This window comes from Pan troglodytes, chromosome 2 (genome assembly GCF_028858775.2).
Source record: "Pan troglodytes isolate AG18354 chromosome 2, NHGRI_mPanTro3-v2.0_pri, whole genome shotgun sequence".
In the NCBI taxonomy this organism is placed as follows: Eukaryota; Metazoa; Chordata; class Mammalia; order Primates; family Hominidae; genus Pan; species Pan troglodytes.
In genome coordinates, this window is record NC_086015.1 from 135,732,952 (window position 1) to 135,759,030 (window position 26,079).

General features: G+C 35.8%; 2 protein-coding genes across 9 annotated transcripts in view; one reads left to right on the forward strand and one right to left on the reverse strand.

The window, feature by feature from the left end:
- DNAJC13 (DnaJ heat shock protein family (Hsp40) member C13) overlaps positions 1-26,079 on the forward strand; it is a 119,609-nt gene that overhangs the window by 62,590 nt on the left and 30,940 nt on the right. For all 8 annotated transcript variants that reach the window (XR_679192.5, XM_009446500.5, XM_516755.8 and 5 more), the window contains 16 exons: positions 937-1,139; positions 2,151-2,235; positions 5,833-5,987; positions 6,505-6,550; positions 8,864-9,018; positions 10,378-10,579; positions 12,110-12,225; positions 13,059-13,137; positions 14,493-14,628; positions 17,049-17,233; positions 17,658-17,732; positions 18,709-18,828; positions 20,226-20,405; positions 21,152-21,319; positions 23,238-23,351; positions 25,163-25,279. Coding sequence is in view for 7 of the 8 variants with exons in the window: in XM_009446500.5 (XP_009444775.1) it covers positions 937-1,139; positions 2,151-2,235; positions 5,833-5,987; positions 6,505-6,550; positions 8,864-9,018; positions 10,378-10,579; positions 12,110-12,225; positions 13,059-13,137; positions 14,493-14,628; positions 17,049-17,233; positions 17,658-17,732; positions 18,709-18,828; positions 20,226-20,405; positions 21,152-21,319; positions 23,238-23,351; positions 25,163-25,279 (2,136 nt within the window). In the remaining variant the exon portion in view is untranslated. The remainder of the gene's footprint in view (positions 1-936; positions 1,140-2,150; positions 2,236-5,832; positions 5,988-6,504; positions 6,551-8,863; positions 9,019-10,377; positions 10,580-12,109; positions 12,226-13,058; positions 13,138-14,492; positions 14,629-17,048; positions 17,234-17,657; positions 17,733-18,708; positions 18,829-20,225; positions 20,406-21,151; positions 21,320-23,237; positions 23,352-25,162; positions 25,280-26,079) is intronic.
- On the reverse strand, positions 7,679-8,102 carry LOC740780 (cytochrome c oxidase subunit 7C, mitochondrial). The gene has a single exon (XM_016941943.3). It carries the CDS (start codon positions 8,017-8,019, stop codon positions 7,828-7,830), a length of 192 nt encoding a protein of 63 aa, XP_016797432.1. The 5' UTR covers positions 8,020-8,102; the 3' UTR covers positions 7,679-7,827.

Consider the following 26,079-nt stretch of genomic DNA (forward strand, 5'->3'; position numbering starts at 1 on the left):
TCCAAGGGCCCTGCAACTCAGCGTCCACATGAAAAATGGAGAACCAAACATACATATAAAATTATGCCTTCAAACCTTGTTTAAAAGCTGTTGTTATGGAGGTAGCACTCAGGTTTTTAGTGATTTTTATGTAATAATTTCTGGCTGGGTGTAGTGGCTTACACCTGTAATTCCGGCACTGTGGAAGGATCGCTTGAAGCCGGGAGTTCAAGACCAGCCTGAGCAACATAGCAAGAGACTATCTTTGTTAAAATAAAAAATAATTAGCTAAGCATGGTGGTGCATGCCTATAGTGTCAGCTACTTGAGAGGCTGAGGTGGGAGGATCGCTTGAGTCCAGGAGGTTGAGACTGTAGTAAGCCATGATCACACCACTGCAATCCAGCCTGGGCAATGAATAGCGAGACCCTATCTCCAAAAAAGAAAAAAAAAAAAAGCTATCTTAGTACTTACGTCAAACTATAATGTTTCTATATGGTATGAATAAGTAAGTTTTAATATGCAGTCTAAAATTCATTGAAAATTATTCAGTCCAAGAGCTAAGGACAGTTTTCCTCTTTATCTTGATACTTGATCCTGTCTCTGATCTTCAGCCTCCCAGGCTCATTTCGAATTGGGCAAAGATAGTTTTATGGAGGACCAACCGTTCTGCTCTAGTATAATTTGATTATTTAGCACTCCACCTGTCATTTTTACTCTTTCCAGTATTCTTTATGCTCTGCAGGTTGGCCAGGTGGTGGTTTTTTTTTTTTTTTTTTTTTTTTGTATTAACCAAATTTGGGTTCCTAAAGGCCTGTCAACAAAACTTATTTTTTCTAAAATAGTGTACTTGCATGTTTGTTTCATAATTTAGTATGTATTTACTATAAAGTAGAAAACATTAGTGAGGTTTTTCATTTTATTTTGTCTGTTTGTAATAATGCCTTCCATCCATTAGATGCAAGAATTGTGGACCAAAGGAATGTTAAATGCAAAAACCAGATGCTGGGCTCAAGGCATGGATGGATGGCGACCACTTCAGTCCATACCCCAGCTTAAGTGGTGTCTCTTAGCCAGTGGACAGGCTGTCCTGAATGAAACTGACCTTGCTACCCTTATATTGAACATGTTGATCACAATGTGTGGATATTTTCCAAGCAGGTAAAATGTAATTGAATGTTTCCATGGATAATTGATATGCTTCCTTAGTAACAGCATAGAATCAGTCTGGTGTTTTAAAACAAAGATGTCCTGTTTATGGCCTTGGAGGAATGCTGTTTTGACCTTTGGAATTTTTTGAAACAGATATAAAGAATTTGCAAATTATATTAATAAAGTTGCTAAAAAGCAACTTTCTCTGGGAGATTTCAAATAATGTTACAAAACTGAGACTTACAATAGTAACAACTTTATAATTTATGTGAATTGGTGTTAATGTTTTGAATTACACATACTGCAGTCCATAGACAGTGGTGAATGCCAGCTGTTGATCTGACACGCTAGCTATTTCTGCTATAGAAGGCAAGTGTAGGCCCACGTCTTGCCCCATTTGACCAGTGAAGGTGAGAATTTGTTCTCCAAGTCATAAGTATAACACTTGCATGTAACTTTTTAATCTTTATGAAATAATTACATATAAATCATTTTGATTCATTACTGTACTAAAGATATCTTGTGATGGAAATTACTGAGAAACTGTAACATTTTAAAACACTTGAAGTTTTCATGGTTCCAGTTGGACTCAAAATTATACAGTTAGTATTTAGAAATAAGGTAGCATTAAAATTAAAGCTATACTTGGAAAATACCAAACATAGTTAAATCAAGGTTTAAATTTATGTAACAAAGTTTGATAAGCCCTTTGGGGGAAAATACCCACTGACAGTGTGTTGGACAACACCAAGTTTAATCAATTAAATAATAAATAAGAGTCTTTGGCTCTTCTAGGGTACTGTTTTTCAAGGAAATCTTATGGAAGGAAATGAAGTCATATTAAGCAGCCAAATAGATTTAAACCAAAATACCTAATCATGTTCCCAGCTGTATGAGAGCTTAGTCTTCATTAACAAAAAAGTAAGGTAACCTGCTTCATGCCTAGTAGAATGTCGTATGCTCTGAACATACAAATTTTAATAAATATATTAAATGTTGACGTGAGAAAATGTTTTCTAGGGATCAAGACAATGCCATCATTCGGCCTCTACCCAAAGTGAAAAGACTGCTATCAGATAGCACTTGCCTTCCCCATATTATTCAGGTGAGTTATGTAATCAAACTAGGAGCAATTTTAAGAATCATTTTCTCTTAATTTTATTATCAGTACCAGTCTTTGTTTTGTTGCAGTCTATTCCATTTTCAAAAAGCCTAAATAGGCCAGGTGTGGAGTCTCACACCTCCAATCCCAGCACTTTGGGAGGCTGAGGCGGGAGGGTTGCTTGAGTCAAGTAGTTCGAGACCACTTTGGTCAACATAGGAAGTCCCCATCTCTACAAAAAATAAATAAATAAATAAATAAAGTAAATGGCCGCCAGGCATGATGGCACATGTCTGTAGTCCCTGCCCTTCGGGAGGCTGAGGTGGGAGGATTATTTGATCCCAGGAGTTTGAGGCTGCAGTGAGCTGTGATCATGCTACCACACTCCAGCCTGGGCAACAGAGCAAGACCTTGTCTCAAAAAGAAAAAGGCCTGTACTTTGAATTACATTCATTTCACTTAATTTTTTATTTTTTTTATTTTTTTGAGACAGTCTTGCTCTGTTGCCCAGGCTCAAGTGCAGTGGCAGGATCTTGACTCAATCCAACCTTCGCCTCCCATGTTCAGATGATTCTCTTGGCTCAGCCTCCCGAGTAGCTGGGATTACAGGCATGTGCCACCACACCCAGCTACTTTGTTTGTATTTTTAGTAGAGCAGGGGTTTCGCCATGTTGACCAGGCTGTTCTCAAACTCCTGGCCTCAAATGATCCATCCACCTTGGCCTCCTAAAGTGCTGGGATTACAGGCATGAGCCACTGCACCCAGCTATTTCACTTACTCTTGAGTTGCTGAATATGCTGTGGAAGATTGAGCCTAAACATGAGAAGTTTCTAGATTCCAGAATTGTGCTAAAAGAGTTTTATTACCTATTTTTAAAATCACACCACTTTAATATCTGAAAAGTGATTTAGTCCAGTTTGTGGTGTATGTTGATGTTGTTAAGACTACTGGGAGGTACACCAGCAGGCCACAGGGGTGGACTTGGTTCATATCTTAAGAAGTAATCACAGCAGTCTCACTAGCTTCTGCCGTAGATTTTGACTATTCTTAGTTATGTTTTCATTGATACCAATGATTCAAAGCATTGAGTTGGTATTAATCTAGGATACACCAAAATATCTTTTTCTTTTGCGTTATTCTGCTTTTTTGGAATTAAGCTATTTAAACTTCAGATTAACATTAAACCCAAATAAGTCAGGTCCTAGACATTTCAGGCAAATGTTTCTGTTAAGTTGTATGCCAGTGACTTGTGCCATTTGTACCTTTCAGTTGTACATTGGTCTGCAATGGGAAAGAAGAGTTAACTCAGTTTATATATTTTTACATTCACTTATTTACTACCTAAATGCCTATGTAAGTCATTGATGCTGAAAAAGACTTCTAAATACAGTAATGCCCTATCCTTTTTTTTGTGTGTGTGCCAATTTCTGTTATTTAAGCATACTCATATTTTAACATTTCTGTGCTTTTCTTTTGTGGACATTTCCATTCATATCCTTCAGTGAAAAAGCACTGCAATTATTGAGGGCTCTAAACTATTACCACATCCCCTTTCCTGTGGGACCATGTGGCTGCATATGTGAGGTGATGCAAAGAGAGGAATTTTTTCTCCCTGATAGACCCTCTCAACATGTGGATAAAACACCACACCCAGAAGATCAACCGCTCCCATTTTTCTAAGTCTTACGAAACTGAAAGGAAAAAGTAAATACAAATGGCATTAAATTTCAGTCTAGGAAGGGATGATTAAAAAACTTTTAAGAAATGTGCTCAGCATAACATGAAGCTTGGGGGAGGGAGGCTTTCTTTTAATTAACCAAAAATTTTCAGTAATATCTGAAAAAGTGGTTAAAGATACTTGTATTGATAAATCTAGCTTCGAACAGTGTGTGACTCCTATTTTTTTATATTGAGTTCAAAAATTATTTTTAAGAAGTTATTTTTGTTTTTCTTTTAATTTTTTCTATTCTGGGAGACCTGAATCATGCCAAAGCACAGTTAGGTGGCTATAGTAGTTTCTGGGAATGTTATCTTCATCGGTTGGAAAGGGGTATCTGTACTTCATTTGACTTTAAGAGCAGTCATCATTTTTACCATCTGATAGAGCTTCAGAATTTTTAGAGTAATCCAAGATACAGTGAGTAAACATTCTAGGTTTTCTAGTATAGTGATAGTTTGAAATACTCTAGGTGTGTGTCTGTGTGTGTGCTGAATAAATGTTCTAGGTTTTCTAGTAGAGTGACAAATTGAAATACGGTGGGTGGTTGGGTGTGTGTGCGTGCTTGTGTGTGTGTTTGCCACTAATTTCCTTAATGTCAAGTCTTGAACTACTGCCATTAACACTAGGGAAAATTCTATATGACTGTATGTTTCCTTTTTAAAATATGTAATAGTATGAAACGCTTAATCTAAATTCCTTGTGGAATAGATAAGACACCAAAGCATAGAGAAATTTAAGTTATTTACTTAAAAGACACATAGCTGTTTAGTCTCACATATGAGTATAGAACTTTGGCCTCCTAATCTGAGCTACTTACTCTCTTTATTGTAAATTAATTAATTAATGTTATTTATTTTTTGAGACGGAGTTTTACTCTGTCGCCCAGGTTGGAGTGCAGTGGCTCAATCTCTGCTCACTGCAACCTCCGCCTCCTGGGTTTAAGCAATTCTCCTGCCTCAGCCTCCCGAGTAGCTGGGATTACAGGCACCTGCCACCATGCCCGGCTAATTTTTTGTACTTTTAGTAGAGACGGGGTTTCACCATGTTGGCCAGGCTGGTCTTGAACTCCTGACCTTGTGATCCGCCTGCCTCAGGCCCCCAAAGTGCTGGGATTACAGGCGTGAGCCACCATGCCTGGCTGTAATTTTTTTTTTTTTTTTACTGGGAGCATTTGACCCCGAATTGAGGATTCATTGGAAGCAAGTGTTTTATAGAAAATTGGAACGACACCTTTGTTAAGCTTCGTAGATAAAACTTATTAAATGTTTATCAAAAGTTTATTCATAGCAATTCTGTATGGTTTTTAATTAGCCCAGATTTATTAGAGTAATCCCAGAAATTCCCTTCAGTATTTCTAGCTCAAATTTCTAGAGGCCACATCTTTTGGTACTTCCTGGTAGCAGATGTACTACCTGATACTTGTTTACCCTCTTGCGTGTTACCTGCACTTCTGGATCTACCTTTTAGGCTGTTTCATTGATCATTATTTTCTGCTCTGCTCCTTGAGTTCTCAAGAAGCCTTCAGCAGATTCTTGTGTCAGCTCAGCTGAGTTGAAACAAACCAAGAAGTCTTTTTAGGAAGATTCTTGCACATCTAAGCAATGTTACCTGTAACGTTATGACAAAACTAGCTTCAGGCATGTTTGGGCTTTTCTGAATACATTTTGATCAATTCTCAATTGATGTTCTGCATTAAATGTTGTAGAATGAATCATTTTTCAAATCTGTTGTGGGTCTGGTAGATGAGCTTACTGACTCCCATGGGTTTTTATTTTATAATTTACATAAGGAGCTATAACCTCAGCATATGAGATAAAAAACCTGAAGTGATGATGCAGGTTTTTTACAACCCAATAAAAACATTTTAATTTTTTTTCAGCTACTGCTGACCTTTGACCCTATCCTTGTTGAGAAGGTTGCTATTTTGTTATACCATATCATGCAAGATAACCCACAGTTACCCCGCCTTTATCTGAGTGGAGTATTTTTCTTTATCATGATGTACACAGGTTCCAATGTGCTTCCTGTTGCTCGGTAAGAACTTTAAGGGTAATCTATTTAAAAGTATTATTTGAATTTTATATGGACTGATTTAATTGAATTCTTTGTGAGTACCTTATTGCTTTTATTAAAATTATAATTGTAAAGGCTATTTAAGTACATATCTAAAGAGTTGGAAAGTAGAAGAATGGGGGAAAATTACTCAGAATTGTACCACTATACCACATCTAGCATAAGAATGTATTATCTAGTATTGAAGTATGTATTTAATAAAACTATATTCATATTGTACATGCAGTTTCACATTTTGCTTTCTTAAATAATTTTTTTATATTGTCACATAGCTTTAATATGACTACACTTTAAAAATCTTTCTAGTTCATTTAAGTTCTTGTCTTATTCAGAAATTAAATAATTTGGGAATATGGATTTATGTGAGTTGCCATTTGTGAGTTTTATTTAGCTATAAAAGATCTAGTCTTTAGAAAACTAAGGTTACAAAAACTAAATCGGTTTCTATATCTGATAGATAATTCATTTTTCTTTCTAGATTTTTGAAATACACACATACCAAACAGGCTTTCAAGTCAGAAGAGGTAAGCCAGGTTAATCCTCTGAATACTTAACCCTGGGTAAGCTGTTTTGGCACTATAAAGTTTCCTGAGCTGTGTATTATGTTTACTAGATTATAAGTACTTGAGGGTAGGTATTGTTTTATTCTGTTCTTACATTGTTTGTGGTACCTTGCACATACAAAGTCTAAGCTAATATTTTTAAAGGAAAATAAATGTTGCTGACTCATTAGACTTAATATTGAAATTGCAGCTATGAACTATAGCCTGACACCTCCATGAATATAAGTTGTTGTCTTTGTATAAAGTTTAGATTAGTGATTTTTGTAAATAATTCATTATGTACCTGAGTCTTACATCGTCAGCTAAGATTCAGGAAGACTTCAGCCTTTTTGTTCAGATCCCAAAGTGGCAGAAGTGCTAGGTTTCTTTTTTGAAGCTGCTCCATGTTTCACATGCTTTCATTTTACTGTGGGGTTAAGCTGGGAATTAAAAAAAAAAGACTTATTTAGGTAGTTTTGACAATCTAAACTTAATGCCTACATTTTACAAAGAGATATTTATTGTTAAAATGAAACTGAAGGGTGTTTTGAAATATGTTCAGCTTTTCATGGAGCATGGACTTTTTTTTTGGATCATATCAAGCAGAATAAGAAACCAAAACCAGACCACTGTTGAGAAGACTAACCAAGGAATGTTGCACCACCTTGACAATGGACACTAAATTATATGTTTTATAGAGCAGCCAATGAAGCCCTAGAAAGTGACCCATTTGTCTAATATTAAAGATACCCGTGGCAGCATAATTTCCACAGCTTTTTACATTAGAAAATGAGAATATAAACAAGTTAAAAAAGTCTCTAATGATAGTACCTTAATGTAGTATTAGACATTTGGGCATTCTTTTTCTTCCTTTATTTCTGTGCCATTATGCATATTGTAATTTTTTCCAAATTTATTAGAAATGATTTGTATCATTTCAGCTAACAGTATTTTGAATAATTATAGCAAAACAGTGTTTATAGCACAAGTCTGGATGTATGAATTACCAAATAATAGTATTGAAGAATACAACTAGCAATTCTTTACCCAAAAGTTTAACAGATAGTGAATTTGTTACTCTTATTAGCAAAAAGCCTGAAAATATTCATCTTCTTTTTTTTTTTTTTCTTTTTTTCACGTCATAAGTTTATTGACAAACATATCTAGTATGGCATATGAGTTCTAGTTTGATCCACTTCCAGAGGCTGCACCTCTTAAAATGCTCTTCATATCTGTTAAATGGAGGAACTGAAACATCCTTATGTTTTAAGCAGTTGGTGTCTTACTACAAGGAAGGGTGTAGCAAATGCAGATCCGAAGTACAAACACATCTTAGCTAGTAACGACCACTTGTTTTCCACTGAAAATGGCAAATTCTTCCCAGGGCCCTCCTCATAGTGGCTCCTACGGACCACAGAGGTTGTGAACCTCCGGATGCTCTGGCCCAACATACCGCTGCTGGAAGCTCTGCGAAAGGCGCAGAGAACGAGGACAGATAAAATGGCGGCACCTCACCAAGACCTTTTTTTTCACGACCTTCAATATTCATCTTCTAATTTGTCTTTGCACCACATGATAAAACAATGTTTGGGTTTTTTCCCTTGTCTCTTTGTTTTATCCTAGAGAAGTAAAATGTCTTAAATTTGCCTAGAAGGAAATAAGAAAAGCATTTATTTGTATAAATCCTAGCTAGCCCTTGGGATTTTATTTCCATTGAGTAAAGAAATGAGTTTAAAATTTAGTATGATCATTATCCTGACTCCATTTGGCCTGCCAGAGGATATGGACTTCGCAAAGCAGTTAATTATAATTACTTTAAGTAGGAATTCTCCATCTAAATCCTAGCTACATTTCATGAGGACAGGCTCTTAATGATCTTCTGAACTTATTTTTGAAAACAGAAGCAAGTACAGGTGGGACCTGCAGCCAACAATATAATGCAGGATAATTGATGTAAATCTTCTTGGGATATTCCTTCTGTTATCCATTACTGTTACACATGGTCAAAGGCCAGTCGTCCTAAATAATATTGGCAGCTTGTGACACTTAAAGCTAAGACTGCTGCAGGGCCAGAGGCTGTTGGTTCTGCCTTAGAGCTCATGCCAAGCCAGTTTGTACCAGATACCTTCCACTTCATATTTTGCTGTGTTTCCATCTACATTCCCAAAGCATAAAAGCAATTTGTTCCAATTGTGTTCTTTTCTTAAAGTGTTCTCTAACCATAAATCATTTATTAGAAAATTGAAAGTTAACTTTAGTGTTTTTGACTACCTTTTGTTTTGTTTTGTTTTGAAGACAAAAGGACAAGATATTTTTCAGAGAAGTATACTTGGGCACATTCTACCTGAAGCAATGGTTTGTTACTTAGAAAATTATGAACCTGAAAAGTTTTCTGAGATTTTTCTAGGAGAATTTGATACTCCAGAAGCAATCTGGAGCAGTGAAATGAGGTAAATAACCAGTTGGCTGATTGATTTGTATTTTATAATTAAGTCTTTGCTGCTCGCCATCTGCTTTGACTTCTGTTAAAAGAAATGTTTTCACTAGGTTTATAATCTAAAATGACAGTAATCATTGATGCCAAATCAAATGATGGATTTTGATAAGGCCTTAAGGTTTTCTCTATTCTAATAAGATTTGACAAAATTGCTATTACCTTAATAGAGCTTTATATAATGGTAGGGCCTACCAACCGCTGGTACTTCTTAAATCAGTTTATAGAACTCGTAAGGTTTTAGGTAATGAACTGATAATATATATATAGGGAATTGGGGTAAAATCAAGACATACCTCTGGGTATTTGGAAGTAGGACTATACTCCCACTAATTAAAAGCTATGCCCACATAATTTGGATCGATGAATCAGAACAGAGATACCCGAAATTATTCTAGAATGTGGGCTCCCTTACCAACACCTTTTGTCCTTAATCTGGAGGTTAGCATTCCTAAGGTATGTCTTTGCTGGGGGGGAATGCCATAGGAGAAACCTGTGGAAACACAGAAAAAGGAAAGGCTCAGAAGCAGATAACAGTGCCCAGCCAGTTTCTGTTCAGAAAAGACTTGATACTTCATAGTTCCAGTGTCAAGGCTATCTCTTTTTGGAGAACCCCTCAATTCCCTTAGCTAGAGAGCATTAGATCTTCTATGTCAATTACTGATCCTCGTCAGACTGCACACACTCCATGCCACCTGCTTGTTATCATTTGACTTCTTGACCTATGGGCTTGGCATGTGTTAGCCACCAATTTGAATATATTCTGTATGGCAGTCATATTTTTCATTGGGAAAAAATATATAAGAATATTAATAAATTAGCAACACAGTTCTTTGTAATATTTTTCTCCTGAGATTGGCAAATATAAGGCCCCATCTAAAAGACGAATTGCTCTATGTGCTGATAAGTTTCTGCTTAGCTGAGGCCAGATCCTAGACTACAGTAAGTTAATTGAAATAAATACCATCTAGCGAGCTTCTTTGGATAATAGCAAGTTTCAGTTTCCTAGCTACACCCTCATGCATTCAGATGCTATACCATTTGCCCTTCTAATGGCTGATTTTTTAATAGGAAGGACTGGGATTATCAGCCCTTTTCTCTATGATCTTCTTTACAGATGAGTGTCATAGATAAGTTTTTTCCATGTTTATACAATAAAATGCCCAAAGTACCATATTTAAAAGCTCTCATTTTAGGATAATCATTAAGTTATTCTATAGATGATTCATGTAACTATCTTGCATGTTTATGTATCTCAACCTTCTCTTTAATATAATACCTCATAAAGCTTGAATGGAGGTTTTTATGATTGTAGGCGCCTCATGATAGAGAAGATTGCTGCCCATCTCGCGGATTTCACACCTCGTCTTCAGAGTAACACAAGAGCACTTTATCAGTATTGCCCCATTCCTGTAATCAACTATCCACAACTCGAAAATGAACTATTTTGTAATATTTATTACCTCAAACAACTGTGTGATACACTCCGGTTTCCAGATTGGCCAATTAAAGACCCGGTAAGTCAGCAGTTTAATTTATGCCACCTTAAGCCATAAAAATAGCCTCTAAACACTTCTGGGTATTTTGTCCTCCTGCAGTAAGATGGATAATAGCTTTCTTAAGTATTCCTTCTTAAGCACTAAGCACTGTGTGACTCTGAGTATAGTTCATTATATTTGGGTAGATCTCACACTGAAAGATAATTTTTTAAGGGAGTATTAAGAATATTGCAATCTTGATCTTTTGTGGCAAAGACAAACTTCATGCAGATAACGTAATTATATATATATAGTATTATATACTATAATACCTTGGTGGAAGCTTGTCTTTATAGCAGGTTGATTAAGCTCACAGATGTTGGAGTTAGCCAGTCTGGGATTGAGTTTCAGCTGGGCCATTAATATTTAATAACTCTTTAATATTCAGTACATTGCTTGATTTGTCTAAACTTCAGTTCTCATCTCTAAAATATTGGTAATAATAGCAGCTATCTGGTGGTGTTTATGAAGATTTATTAAGAATTCACATAAGCATAATTCCTGGCACGCATAAGAGGCAATGAGTGCGACCTGCTCAATTGTAAAACAGTATATACACTGTTGGCCTGTCCAGATTGCCCTTGGGACCCCCCTAACCTGAGTCTTTGTGTATCTGTGGGCACCTGTGCCCATGTTGTTCTGTTACTGTGGTGGAACTTATACCATTATTACCATCTAAAAGATTTCAGAATAATTGCCATTTGTACTGCAAGTCACTGCCTCTTTACAATGCAGTGACCAAAAAAAGGCAGGTAGACTCTGGTACTTATTCAGGATTCAACATGAGATACTAGATACAGGCTTTTTAGTCAGACCTAGGTTTTAATCCAGCTCTACCACTAAACTGGGAAACATGCAGCTAGCTCTTAGAATCTCAGTGTTTTTATTTATTGGTCAAATTTTAGACAAGAATTAAATTTGATAGTCTGTAAAGTACCTAGCTCCTTGGCACATAGGCAGGCAATAAATATTAGAGCTTTTTTTTTCCCATTTGCTAACCAGATTCCCTTGTGTTCTATATCCGTTACATTTGTTTGAATGCTAGCATACCCATAATTATGTTAGATCACCTTGAGAAGCACACCACAATATACTGCTTGCTTTCTTACTACAGTGTATCATCTAATTTTGACGTCTTTCATGGTTTCTGGACACTTTAAAAATTAAAACTTTTAGGTTTTATCTTTCACCCGTAAAGATAACATGTAAAAAAAATAAATAAATCTTAATTCTTCCTGGGTTTAATTTGAAGCCTAATATATAACACAAATTGGCAGAGGATTTAAAAAATTTTTTAAATAGAGGAATATTGCCTTGTAACAAATACCTTGCTCTGCCCAACTATACAACAGTGCTCAGGTGATTTTGGTTATTTGTATTTCAGAAAGCTGTTAATTGGACAGCTAAAAGTATCCATTTAAATAAATACAGCACAATAATTCTATAACTTAAAAATTATACTCTGAAATAGTTTTACTTTGATATAAATTTTAATCTTTTGTCTTTAAGGTTAAGCTTCTAAAAGATACCCTTGATGCCTGGAAGAAAGAAGTAGAAAAGAAGCCACCTATGATGTCAATAGATGATGCTTATGAAGTGCTTAATCTGCCTCAAGGACAGGGACCGTGAGTTGTTTTCAGTACAATAGCAAATGTCTGTCCCACCTTAAAGTACCAGTATCAAAGACTAAGTTATATTTAAATCAATCATTTTAAAATCTTTTGCCTATACTTTGATATATACACCTTGGGAATAACCATATGGAACTATATCTGTGTGACTTTCATTTATTGCAAACTTATTAGCCAAATTGTATCTTCCTCTTCTTGCTGGTACATTCATTTCTCTATTAATTGGAAAAATGTATGCAGAGTATCTGGCACCATATCTGACACATGGTAGCCATTCACATATTCATTTTTCCTCTTCCTTTTGTAATCTGTATTATGCATGTGGAAGAGATTTGATAGCAATATGCCTAGAACACCAAATGACAGATTATGAAAGAATACAGATTTATCTTGTTTATCAGTGAAGTTTTATAGTAGACTATGTTATGGAAAAATGGTTTGAAAACTTAAGTATAGACTAAAATGTATATTTTGGCAAGACTGATATAATAACTTAGAATTATAGAATTTGAAATTGGCATTTTGGACATTTTGACAAGTTAGTGGATTTTTAAAAATATATTTTGTAGTTCTTCCAACTCAAATATAATTTTATAATTTGAAGTGAATGGGTAGGGGACTTTTAGGTTTTATCTTTCACCCGTAAAGGTAACATGTTAAAAAAAAAAAAAAGCTTAATTCTTCCTGGGTTTAATTTGAAGCCTAATATATAATCATATACAATTCTTGATATTAGTAAGATTCTTAAAATATCATTTTAGATGGTTTTGTAAATTATTTTTTCTTATGCCTTACTATACTTATAAAACAATTTTCCTGTTTAACAGGCATGATGAGAGCAAGATTAGGAAAGCTTACTTCAGACTTGCACAAAAGTACCACCCTGATAAGAATCCAGAAGGGAGGGTATGTACTGCTGTTGGAATTCAGGCATTGGGCTTCCTCTTGCTCTATTATTATGTAGTTGGAGAAAAGTATATTACCTTCTGTGCCAGTATCTGCCTCATAATATATACTCAGTGTATGTTAGTAAACTTCTAGCCACATGCCCATAGTTTCTGCATGGATGATGCTCCCTCAGTTTACCAGACGAGTGGCCTTTATGACTAGTAACTTACAGGTTTTATTGTGTCTCCTTATCCATGTCTGTTTGAGAATTAACTCTAATGGGCAATCATAAGAATAATTGAAAATAAGGAATTCAGGGGAGCTTAATTCATTTGTAGGTTGTAGGTGATACCATTGCTATTCAGATTGTTTTGGGCAATTTATGGAATTTTTTCCAGTGACATCCAATTTCATATCACTGTAACTGAAGAAACAGAAAATTTAGTTCAGATTTTAAATCATCATTCCCTGATGCCACCTCATCCAATGATGTTTCATAAAAGATGAAATCACTTAAGAACCACCAAAACCAGGATTGATAGTCTATTGCTAGAAACTTGGAATAATTTCCACTGATTTCTGTTTTCACTGGAAACAGAACAGAGACAGTATTCCTGAATGAGAAGACATGACATTGAAAAGATCTGACTTACATGTTTAAGGTATTTTTAATAAAAACCCTAGGGGTTTTTTTGAGAACCTGATACTAATTCAAATTCATCTAGGAGAAAAAATAAGAATGGAAGAAATTTTGAAATCTTTTAAATTGCTAGACTTATCAGATATTAAAACACTTCATAAAGCTACAATAGTAAAACAATATGATACTGACACAAGAATCTACATATAGATAACTGAACATACAGTGTAACAGTTTAAGAGCATGGAGTTAGGAGTACCTCTTAGCTCTGCCACCAGTTGATTTTGTGTCCTTAACCAGGTTACTATCTCTAAGTTGCAGCATCCTCATGTAAAAAATGAGGATGATAATGGTACACGCTTTACATGGCTGTTTGAGGATTAAGTGAGATTATGGCATTTAGCACAGTGCTTAATAAACAGCTCATAATTTTTGTTATATAGGTGCAAACTCTCTCTAGTATGTATGAGTTTAACATGATGTATTTAAGGATACATTTAATATTCTTATTTGAAGAATTTTCAGTAAATGGTATTGAGATCATTAGACAACTATTTGAAAAAAAAATTTCACCTTAACAGTATACCAGCTAGATTACAGTTGGAATGAATACCTTAATATAAACAATAAAATAATAGCTAAAGTTACTGATAAAATGCAAACCATATGTCTTGTTTAAGTTGAATTTTGCGACATTCCAAATTAACATTAAATTATCTTCTGTTACATACAGGACATGTTTGAAAAAGTAAATAAAGCATATGAATTTTTATGTACCAAATCAGCAAAAATAGTGGATGGGCCAGATCCAGAGAATATAATTTTAATTCTAAAAACACAGAGCATCCTCTTCAACCGTCATAAAGAAGGTAAGATGTCTGTACTCAGATTTTAATTCATCCTCCAGCTAACCTTATCACAGCTAACCCTATACCATATTACCTGTTTCTATAGCATATTTAATAGATTTAGAATTATTGTTTAAAAGATTCTTGGAATTATGTTTTAAATAAAGGAAAATGTAGTTTTCTAAAGAAGGGCCCAAATATTTGTTTTATATCTTTCCCTTCATACCTATGTTTTTCAGTATTTTGCATTTCTGACATCTTCGCTCTGTGGAGTTACTTGGTTAGTTTTTGTGTTTAGCCATTTAGCAGCAAACGTGTTAAATGAGACATAGAATGGAATCTGGAATTTAAAGATCATTTCATGTTTTCTTAAATGGCATATGAAAGCCTATCATAACTTTAAAAGCCTCTGAAGGTTAAAAACACCAAGAGCATTCAGATTTTTTAAAAGCAGTAGAAACTTTTCAAATGATGATATACTTCTCATATGTTCTATTTCCTGTTGTAGCTCTCAGGACCCTCTAGTCCTGTGGGACAGTTTGAAGAACACTGGTATAGATGAAATAGGTGTAATTTCAGATTACAGGATTATGCAGTGTTTGTGGGGCCATTTGCAGTAGCCCTAGCAGTAGCAGTCAGAAAGCCAGGAGTATGTTCAAAACATCCCCCTTTGTTGGGGATGAGGGGTTAGGTTCAATATGGCAGATGCCCAATGGCTTGGGAACTGAACTTGACTTACAGCACAAAGTGGGAGAGCCATTTGCTATGGTATGTTGGGAGAGAAGGAAGAGGACTTTCAGGATTTGAGATAAGCATGGAGAGTGTTGGGTAACTAAAGACAAGAGATGGTGTTGCAGTTTAAGTATTGGAGGGGACAACCTGAAGATCTAGCAGTTGGATTATTAAAGAGGGCAGTGATTAGTTGATTTACTTTTACATGAGTTTAACAGAATACGTTTATAATACATTTTAGTTATATGGCTTTTACTAATCAGAATGAGTTTGGAAACCTTTTTCAAAACCCTCGGTTGTCTTTTAATGCTGATAACTAAATTATTAGCCACAAGATACAGTTATGGCCCATCCTGGTTACTCTGTTATCAAGGTCATCTTTAACTTTTCCCAAGAGGGGTTTATACCCAAGAAGCTCTGAGGTGGAGGTCCTGATCTGACAGGACTTAGCTATTCACTGTTCTTTCTTACTACGTATTTGTCACTTTTTTTTTTTTTTTAAAGGAAAATTAGGACCTGTTCCAGGGGGCCTTTTTTTAAAAGCCAGTTTAGAAATGAGTTTTAAGGCAGATTATTGGTCATCCTCAAAAGTCAAAAAGATTTATGCTGATTTCAATTGGAATTATAGAGATACTTTTAAAGTCACAGCCAATTAATTTGCATCTCTTTGCCTAATAGGTTAGATTGAAAAAAGAAGATGGAAAGAACAGAGTAATTAGGCATGTAGGTTTACTAGCTTTCACTTTTAAATTTGGTTATGAAAATATGGAATTAACTAAATGTAGTTTAAAAGTTAACTTTCTGTTTTGTACTTCTGGTAAGAAATTGTATTCAGTATTTTCAAATTTAAGAAAATACTGGTAAAACTTTAAGATAACTGGTAAAATAGAAAAGGGCACTTGTTATCTAGAAAACTTAATATAAAATATTCAGTGTCATGTAAATGTCTTCTCAGTCTTTTTTCTTTATAAAGATGTTCGTATAACTGGTATTAATAGAATTTCTGGTGCATTTGCTGTACCTTGCAGTCTGTGATGAGGTGAAAAGTTACAAAGATCAGCATAGAAAGTAGGTATTCTGCAAAGGATCAAAACTATACACCAAGTGCAGTTAATTTACCAGAAAATGTTATTTTTCTAGTGGAAACATTTTAGAAAAATCAACCAAGTTTACTAGAAAGGAAGGATCCAAGGGATTTTATAGTAGGTTTAATTTCTTTTTTTATCAACTGGAATTAGGAGGCATTTAAGATGTTAACATAAAATTTTCTTTTTTTTTTACGTTTTATTTTATTTTATTTTATTTTTATTTTTTTTGAGATGGAGGCTCGCCCTGTCGCCCAGGCTGGAGTGCAGTGATGCCATCTCCACTCACTGCAAGCTCCGCCTCCCGGGTTCACACCTTTTTCCTGCCTCAGCCTCCCGAGTAGCTGGGACTACAGGTGCCCGCCACCACACCCAGCTAACTTTTTTGTGTTTTTAGTAGAGAAAGGGTTTCACTGTGTTAGCCAGGATGGTCTCAATCTCCTGACCTCGTGATCCACCCACCTTGGCCTCCCAAAGTGCTGGGATTACAGGCATGAGCCACCATGCCTGGCCCCATTTTTATTTTTTTTAAGGCAACATATTCCTGAACATGGTATCAAAATTGAAACCACAACATAATCAATTTTGTTTTGTTTTTCTAACACTAACCATTGGTTATTTCAGATTTACAGCCTTATAAATATGCAGGATACCCCATGCTTATTCGGACTATAACAATGGAAACTTCAGATGACCTCCTTTTCTCAAAAGAATCACCATTGTTGCCTGCGGCTACAGAGCTAGCTTTCCATACTGTCAACTGTTCAGCCCTCAATGCTGAAGAGCTCAGAAGAGAGAATGGACTAGAGGTAATACGGAGTGACCTTTGTGCTTTTTAAGCCAGTTTACACACATTATATGACTCTTGGCAGTGAAGAATTTAGCAAGTACAAATGCAGATTCTTTAATTTATTTCAGCAGATAACACAATATTTTCCATATTCTTATACCAAATTAAAGGTAGAAATGCAGCTTTATTTCATAATGTGAGTTGGAAAGTATTGGGTTCAAAACCGATAATGGTAATATTGTTTACAAAGTAGCTTATTAGAAATGCTTAAAAAGAAACTTTTAGGAGTCCTTTGTTTACTATTTATTTAACAAATGTTGATCAAACATTTATGTATCAAATATTTAACATTAAAGGGTTATTTATATTTTATTACTGCTAGAAAAGGCCTTTCAGACTTGAAGTCAAAATGGAGAGTTAATAGCTGACTTCTTCCTCTGCAGGTGTTACAAGAGGCATTTAGTCGCTGTGTGGCTGTCTTGACTCGTTCTAGTAAACCAAGTGACATGTCAGTACAGGTGAGGCTAAAACCTGTGGTTCCAAGAAAATTGCACTAGTTCAGTGGTTCAGACTTTAACATATCTGAGAATCAACTGGAGGGCTCATTAAATTGTAGGTTGCTGAGCTCCACCCCACCCCAAGTTTCTGATTCAGTGAGTCTGGGGTGGTGGCCTGAGAGTATGTTTTTATAACAAGTTTCCAAGTGTCATTGATGCTGCTGGTCTGTGTATCACACTGTAAGAAACTGCACTAAAGCACTTGTGATCTGTTGGCTTACGTTTTCTTTTTTAGAGAATAGTTTATTGAACCCATATGTTTCCATTACCCAGCTTAATGCCATTCTTGTTTCACATATCTTCCATCCCTCACTCTCCTATCTCTAGTATTTTAATTGGCTTAGTATTTAAGGTTGTAAGATAGGAAGTTCATCAGGAGTTCATTAAGAGCTTTGTAGAGCGTGTCTTTCTATTTGACCTTTTGCTTATGCCAGCAAAATTCAGAATATAAAACAAGTACTGGCTGTTGAGTTCCATCCTCTATTTTGAAGTCCGTTGTGTAAACAGAATTGTGATATTCTGCTATGTTAATAAACTATACAAAAATACCTTAATCCAGAGGCCAGCAAACTTCTAAAATAAAGGTCCAGGGAGTAAATATATGAGTCTTTCAGGCTTCATACAGTCTCTGTTACATTTTCTTTTGTGACTTTTTTACAGCCCTTTAAAAATCTAATTAGCTCTTTGGCAGTACAAAGACCATGGTCAGTTTGGCCCATGGGTTGTAGTAGCTGTGGTTTGCCAACTACCCCAGCATTTATAGGAAATCGTAATGAGAAAGACTAGTGATCTAGTAAAGATGTTCTGTTTAATTTTGGAGCATTGTATATACCATTAAGCATTATTCACAAATCTCTGCTGGTTTGATTTCTATGTGTTAAATAAGGAATGCCTATGCGACTCTACTGGTTTTTTTGCTCTGTTGTGTTGTCTGCAGGTGTGTGGATACATAAGTAAATGCTACAGTGTGGCTGCTCAGTTTGAGGAATGCCGAGAGAAGATCACGGAAATGCCTAGCATCATCAAGGATCTCTGTCGGGTACTATATTTTGGCAAGGTAGGGTTAATCTTTAATGCTTTCTAGATACAGACAGCAAAGTGTCTTTTTGTCAACTAGCCAGTTCCTAATGTATAAGCACATTGTTTTCCCAAAGTTATTTGTAAGTAAAATTATTTGGATTTCTAAAAGCATTTTTCACAGAAGCCTTGCTGTAAATGGAGGCTTTGCTTCTAGGCTGGCCTACAAAGAAAAAGACTAAAGTGATACATCTAAAGGGAAGTGGGTTCCATCTGAACATTAGAATGAGTGGCAGGGAGAAAAGAGAAGCCTGCAATAAATAAGTCTATTAAAAGCAAAAGGCCAGCCCGGTGTGGTGGCTCACGTCTGTAATCCTAGCACTTTGGCAAGCCGAGGTTGGCAGATCACTTGAGGTCAGGAGTTCGAGACCAGCCTGGCCAACACTGCAGAACCCTGTCTACAAAAAAATACAAAAATTAGCTGGGTATGATGGCATGCGCCTGTAATCCTAGGTATTCGGGAGGCTGAGTATTTGGCTGAAGAACAAGCAACTCCAGAAAATTCAACCATAAGGAAAAGTTTAGCTAGCATGCTGACACCCTATGTTTCTGTGGCTAGTGTGAAAACTTGCTGTGGCTAGTGTGACTGAGATATATGCTTCAGAGGTAGCCTGTGCCACTACACTCCAGCCTGGGCAAGAGAGTGAGACTCTGTCTCAAAAAAAAAAAAAGAAAAAAAAACAGGGCCATGTAAAATCTGAAAACTAGAGAGTTCCGGCACTGCTTGGTGGGAAAGGCTTTAGAGATCTGAGAACTTACTATTTCCTCCCAATTCAGACCTGCTGAGGAAGGTTGACTGTGGGTAGATGAGATAGATGACTGGGAGGGAGAGAGAAATGTCTTAGATAACTGGGCAGAGTGAGAATTGTCTTGAATAAAACAGGATCAAGATGCTGATCTAGTACTAAAGTATCAAGAAGTGAGGGAATTGATGAAAATATCTCCTCTACTATATCTACTTAATGTCCTTAGAAGTATTTGATTACAGAATAGAAACTGACATAAATAAATCTTTTAACAACTGCACAAAATATGTCGTTACATTTAAGATCACTAGCGTGTAAGTTGCTATTGATGCCATGTCACTATATTTAAAAATTAAAAATACAAGAAGTGAAACAGGAAACTATTCCCAAGTCTTCTGACATTAGCCTTAAAGGTAGTAATTCTGGTATCTCATCATGAGGTCACTTTTAATTTTAGGCTTTAAAGGATATAGGATTCAGATTTAAATTGGAATTGAAAATGTAAGAAGAGGTAAACATTTTACAAAATAACGTGGTTGGCTTGACATACATGCACAACCAGTTCCTCTTGGGAGCTTTTTTTTTTTTTTAAACTCTGTAACAACTAATGCTCTCATTTTTATTCTCTCAGAGTATTCCCCGCGTAGCTGCTCTTGGGGTAGAATGTGTCAGTTCTTTTGCTGTGGATTTCTGGCTACAGACACACCTATTCCAGGCTGGAATTTTGTGGTATCTCCTTGGTTTTCTGTTTAATTATGACTACACACTAGAAGAGAGTGGCATTCAGAAAAGTGAAGAAACAAACCAGCAGGTAACTTTAACATTGCTTTAATATTGAATTTGAACCCAAACCTTAGGTTGGTGTTAAACTAATGCAAACCAAAGCTGCTATCCAGAGTCCCCAGAGATAAATTGTTTTTCAGGAAAATTAGGTTTTTTGCTTTTTAAACCTAATCACTTACTTACAAAACTTTTAGTTGTAATTGCTTATGCTTAAAGGATTCAAGGCACGGGAATTTGCAATAGCATATACTGGACATAATTTAATACTTTCTTAATTACTCAGAGTCAACTTTATGATGGCAAAATTATGGTTGTGTAACACAGGACAATATAATGTTACCATCAGGCAGTTGAGGCTAGCTCCCCTAAACACTTGAGTACTTGTCTGATTTTTATAGATATTTTTCTGTCTCTTCTATGTGCTCTCATTTATTGCTCATATTGTAAATGTGTGCTTCTAGCAGGCAGGGCTGCCTACCTATCCCCTACTCCCCACATTACCACCAAATGTGCTTCTTCCAGTTGTCTGTGAGATATACTCCATTGGGTATAAGTTAGTACATAGATTCTCATGGTCCTTCTTATAAATAAAAAACAAGCCCCAACACATAAACTTTCTGATGTTTACCTCAATGGTAGGTACTCTTGTACCCTTTTGTTTGGTTGACTTTTTACTCCTTAAATATGTTCCATATAGTGTGATTCTGTAAAATTATAGTATTACCTATGTAAGATAACAGATCGACTTTAACAACTTAATTTTTTTTATAACAGGAGGTAGCAAACAGCCTTGCCAAACTGAGTGTCCATGCTCTGAGTCGCCTTGGAGGGTATTTGGCTGAAGAACAAGCAACTCCAGAAAATCCAACCATAAGGAAAAGCTTAGCTGGCATGCTGACACCCTATGTTGCTAGAAAACTTGCTGTGGCTAGTGTGACTGAGGTATGTGCTTCACGGGTAGCCTGGGTTTTAATCAATAGTGCAAGATCCTTTAAGCAGTAAAGTAGTACAATAATATTGATCTAGGAAACCTAAAAATTAAGAACGTTCACATGTTTGTTCTTTCAAGCAAGAAATTCACTTTATAATGGATTGATGCTAATGATGTCAGTTCTACAAGTCCAGTTTTTGCAAGGGCAAATTAACTTTGTTTCTCAGCTGTGGAGCCTATCATAATTCTTACCAACCTTGAGTCACAAAGGGACAGGACAAGAGAGTGAAGTTGAAATGGTGTTTCACAATGGCAGACTACTGGGAGACAGGAGACCCAGAGTCTATTTCAAGCTATTTATTGTAAGCCATAGCTTATTCAGACACAGGGTTAAAATCCTGAAAGTAAATTACATACATGCACATATACATGTATATGTATCTATGTACATACATAGATGCATTACAAAAATCAGTATGACATGATAGATCTCCCAACCTCTTTAACTTCTTTTGCAAGGATTATTGAGAAATAATCTAAGAATGTAGCACTAAAGAATTAGATAAACTATAGAAATCAGTTAAACAGGTTACTATTATCCTTTAATTATAAAAAAAAAAGTACTGAAAGACATTAAAATAAATGAAGACACTAGATCCTATTTTTGGTATAACAAAATAAATGGATTGATAGATTTGTACCCATATGTTAACTGTAATTATTCCTGAATGGCATAATTATAGGCAGTTTTTCTTTTGTTTTCGCTAATGATGAACTGTGACTTTTGTAAGTGAAAAAATCCTCAGGTTTCCAAAGTATTTTTACAACTTTTAAACAGGTTATTTGTTTTTAATCCAATGTGATTGAGTCCAATTTTCAGTGCTTGTCATGCTTTTCAGTTCCCATGTGTGAAAGGCAGGAGCTCTAGATGCCACTGGTTTTTTGTTTTTTTTTTAATTTTGTTTTTGTTTTTACTATTTTTCCTAAAACACTAGACGACCAGGGACCACTCTTGATGTTAGTTATTTTCCTGGACTTTTTGCTCACCAGTGTGATACATTTTGCTGACTGAAAGCATTCTCTCCAGAAATGCCAACAAGTTTGGGATTAACCTCTATAGCCACCCCCACTAAAAATTTTTTATAGCATTTCAAAATTAAATGTTGGCATGAGCTCCAACTGGATTCAATAAAATGCTTAACAAGAAGTTAGCCTTTTGAAAACAAGGCTTGCATGTCTTTGTATAAGATGGAGGTCATAGTCCTCTGTTTTCCTATTAGCAGTAGACCTCTGTAAAAATAAAAGATTTTTATTCAGACATTTAAGGAATTGTGAAATATCTGTGTTTACATTTAAAATTGAGGAGAGCTCAACAATAGGAAAGCACACCAGATGCCTAAGCAGTCATAATCTATGCCTGCAGAAGGACTACACAGCCTTCAATATCAGGGTGTGGTCAAGAAAATCTGACTTTCTCCCCATAAATTTTATTTTCCTTCATACAGGTGTGCTTCTTAAAGACTTAGGTTTTGTTTTCAAATACATGTACATAAAGGTATTATGTTGTGATTCTTTTCAAGCTTATAGTCACAGTGTGTTTATTAAGTACTTTAAAAATATTGAATTTCACCATGGCACAGCAGATTTTGAGAATGTTGAAGTCAGACTCAATTTCAAATCCTAGTTTCACCAGTTACCAGTTGTAAGATCTGGGACAAATAATTTAATGATTTGCAGCCTTAGTTTTTCTCAGCTGTAAAATGGATCATATCAATAAACTTGTTAGAATTATTGAGGTACTTATTATTGAGGTCCATTATACTATAGGCAACTATTATAGTGTTTGGCCTATAATAGACATTTTTAATAAGTGATAATGTCAATAAGTTTTTTCACTAAATGTTATAAAACAGTAATATTGTCTCCTAGATTTTGAAGATGCTTAACAGCAACACAGAAAGTCCGTATTTGATATGGAACAATTCTACAAGAGCAGAATTACTTGAATTTCTTGAATCCCAACAAGAAAACATGATTAAAAAAGTATGTTATTGTTTTATAAATTTCTTGGGTAATTTATTCTGATGGAATCTCTGGAAGTACAGCAGTATTGATTAGAACAGAAATCCACTATTTCTCACTTTAATGTCAGTCAGTATGGCTTTCTGCCACCCAGTATTTGGCCCATTTAAGAAGAGCATTGTGTTGTATGTAGTAATACATTAGGAATTTTTATTGTTGTTACCACTTATATACAGCTGTCTTCTATTTTAACCAGTTTTTGAACCCAGAAACCTTATTTTAGTTGTTCACTTCAGCCTCTTTTTGCTAGTAAGTGAAAGTTGCTTTCCAGTATCAAGACTGAACATTTTTTCTACCCTGCCACCTTTTAGTGGAGAAGCTATTACTGAGCCGTGAAAAAAAAACAAAAGGCAGTAGGATGGGCAATAGGGAGAAGACCTGGATAATCCATAGACTAGATGGTTGAGTCTTGATGATTTTGAAGATAATTATGTGTGTGGCTTTGGAAATTAGAGTAACTATTACTGTAACATCTCAGTTATTTAGCGTTTTTGAGCTCATTCCATGTTAGTCACCTAGAACTCTTTATAGATAAAATTTTTGAGAATTGCAGAGCTAGGGAGAACAGGTCTTACATGTCTGTACATTATCTTTTTTTTTTTTTTTTTTTTTGGAGATGGAGTTTTGCTCTCGTTGGCTCAGGCTGGAGTGCAATGGCGTGATCTCGGCTCGTCGCAACCTCCGCCTCCTGGGTTCAAGTGATTCTCCTGCCTCAGCCTCCCGAGTAGCTGGGATTACAGGCATGCGCCACCATGCCTGGCTAATTTTGTATATTTAGTAGAGATGGGGTTTCTGCATGTTGGTCAGGCTGGTCTCGAACTCCTGACCTCAGGTGATCCGCCCGCCTCAGCCTCCCACAGTTCTGGGATTACAGGCCTGAGTCACCGCGCCCGGCCTTCTGTACATTATCTTTTACCAGAATAGACATAATAACATCTCTTTGTTTAGCATTTTATAATTTATTGTATACTTTTACATGTTATTTTAGTCCAATCTAAATTCCTTTTGGTTTCAGTCTTAATCTTCATGGGACTGTTTTTCTCCCATTCCTCCTTTATTTTTCAGCACTTTTGTTCAGTGTATTACTTTTTTTTTTTTTTTTTTTTGAGATTGAGTCTCACTCTGTTGCCAGGCTGGAATGCAGTGGCATGATCTCGGCCCACTGCAGCCTCTGCCTCCCAGGTTCAAGTGATTCTCCTGCCTCAGCCTCCCAAGTAGCTGGGACTACAGGCATGTATCACCACGCCCAGCCACTTTTTGTATTTTTAGTAGAAACAGGGTTTCACCATGTTGGCCAAGATGGTCTCGATCTCTTGACCTCATGATCCACCCGCCTCGGCCTCCCTAAGTGCTGGGATTACAGGCATGAGCCACCATGCCCGGCCTAGTGTATTACTTTTTAAAACCCAGTCCAAATATGCTCATTTCTCAGCTCTGTCATCCTACGTCTTACTAGGTCTGATGTCTGCTGAGTTGATTGAGAAGAATAAAGCGTCATACTTGCTTTATAAACTCTGGCTCTAAGACCTTTGTTAGCTGACCTCTGATCCTTTGAAATTTTAAAATGAGTTAATAATAGTAATATTTGGGATAAAAAATTATAATGTAATTGTATGCCTATTCCAAAGTCTTTTTAAGTGCTGTGACATGTATCACACCACATTTTTTCTCTAGAATATGCATAGATCTCTCAAGTTATTTATCTGTTAAGTTATTAAACTGAACATGGATAGATTTACATCTAACAGTCTATTTTTTCATCTTTTAAAAAGGGTGATTGTGACAAAACTTATGGATCAGAATTTGTCTACAGTGATCATGCCAAAGAACTTATTGTAGGGGAGATTTTTGTTAGGGTGTATAATGAAGTTCCTACTTTCCAACTGGAGGTAAGCTCTCTGCTTTTAATTTTACCTGATACCTTTGATCATTTGTTACTGAAAGTTACTAGTTTATTCACACTTTATAGAGGCACACTTCATTTTATTGCACTTTCTTTACTGTGCTGCTTTTTTTTTTTTTTAACAAATCAAAGGTTTTTGGCAACCCTGTGCCAAGCAAGCCTATTGGCACCATTTTTCCAATAGCATGTGTTCACTTCATGTCTCTGTGTCACATTTTGGTAATTCTCTCAATATTTCACACTTTTTCATTATCACATTATGGTGATCTGTGATCAGTGATGTTGCTCTTGCTAATTGTTTACATAAGATCGTGAAGTTCATCAATAGTGAACTTCATCAATAAATGTATGTGTTCTGATTGTTCCACCAACCAGTCATTCTTTGGTCTCCCTCTCCTCTGGCCTCCCTATTCCCTGAGTCAACAATATTGGAATTAGGCCAGTTAATAACCCTGCAACGGCCTCTAGGTGTTCAAGCGAAAGGAAGAGTCACAGGTCTCTCACTTTAAATTAAAAGCTAGAAATGATTAACCTTGATGAGGAAGGCTTGTCAGAAGGTTAAATAGGCCGAAAGCTATGCCTCTTGTGCCACACAGCCAAGTTTTGAATGCAAAGGAAAAGTTCTGGAAGGAAATTAAAAGTGCTCCTCCAATGAATACATGAATGATAAGAAATTGAAACCGCCTTATTGCTGATATATGGAAAGTTTTAATGATTTGGATAGAAGCTCAGACCAGCCACAACATTCCCATAAGACAAAGGCTGAGAGCAAGGCTGTAACTCTCT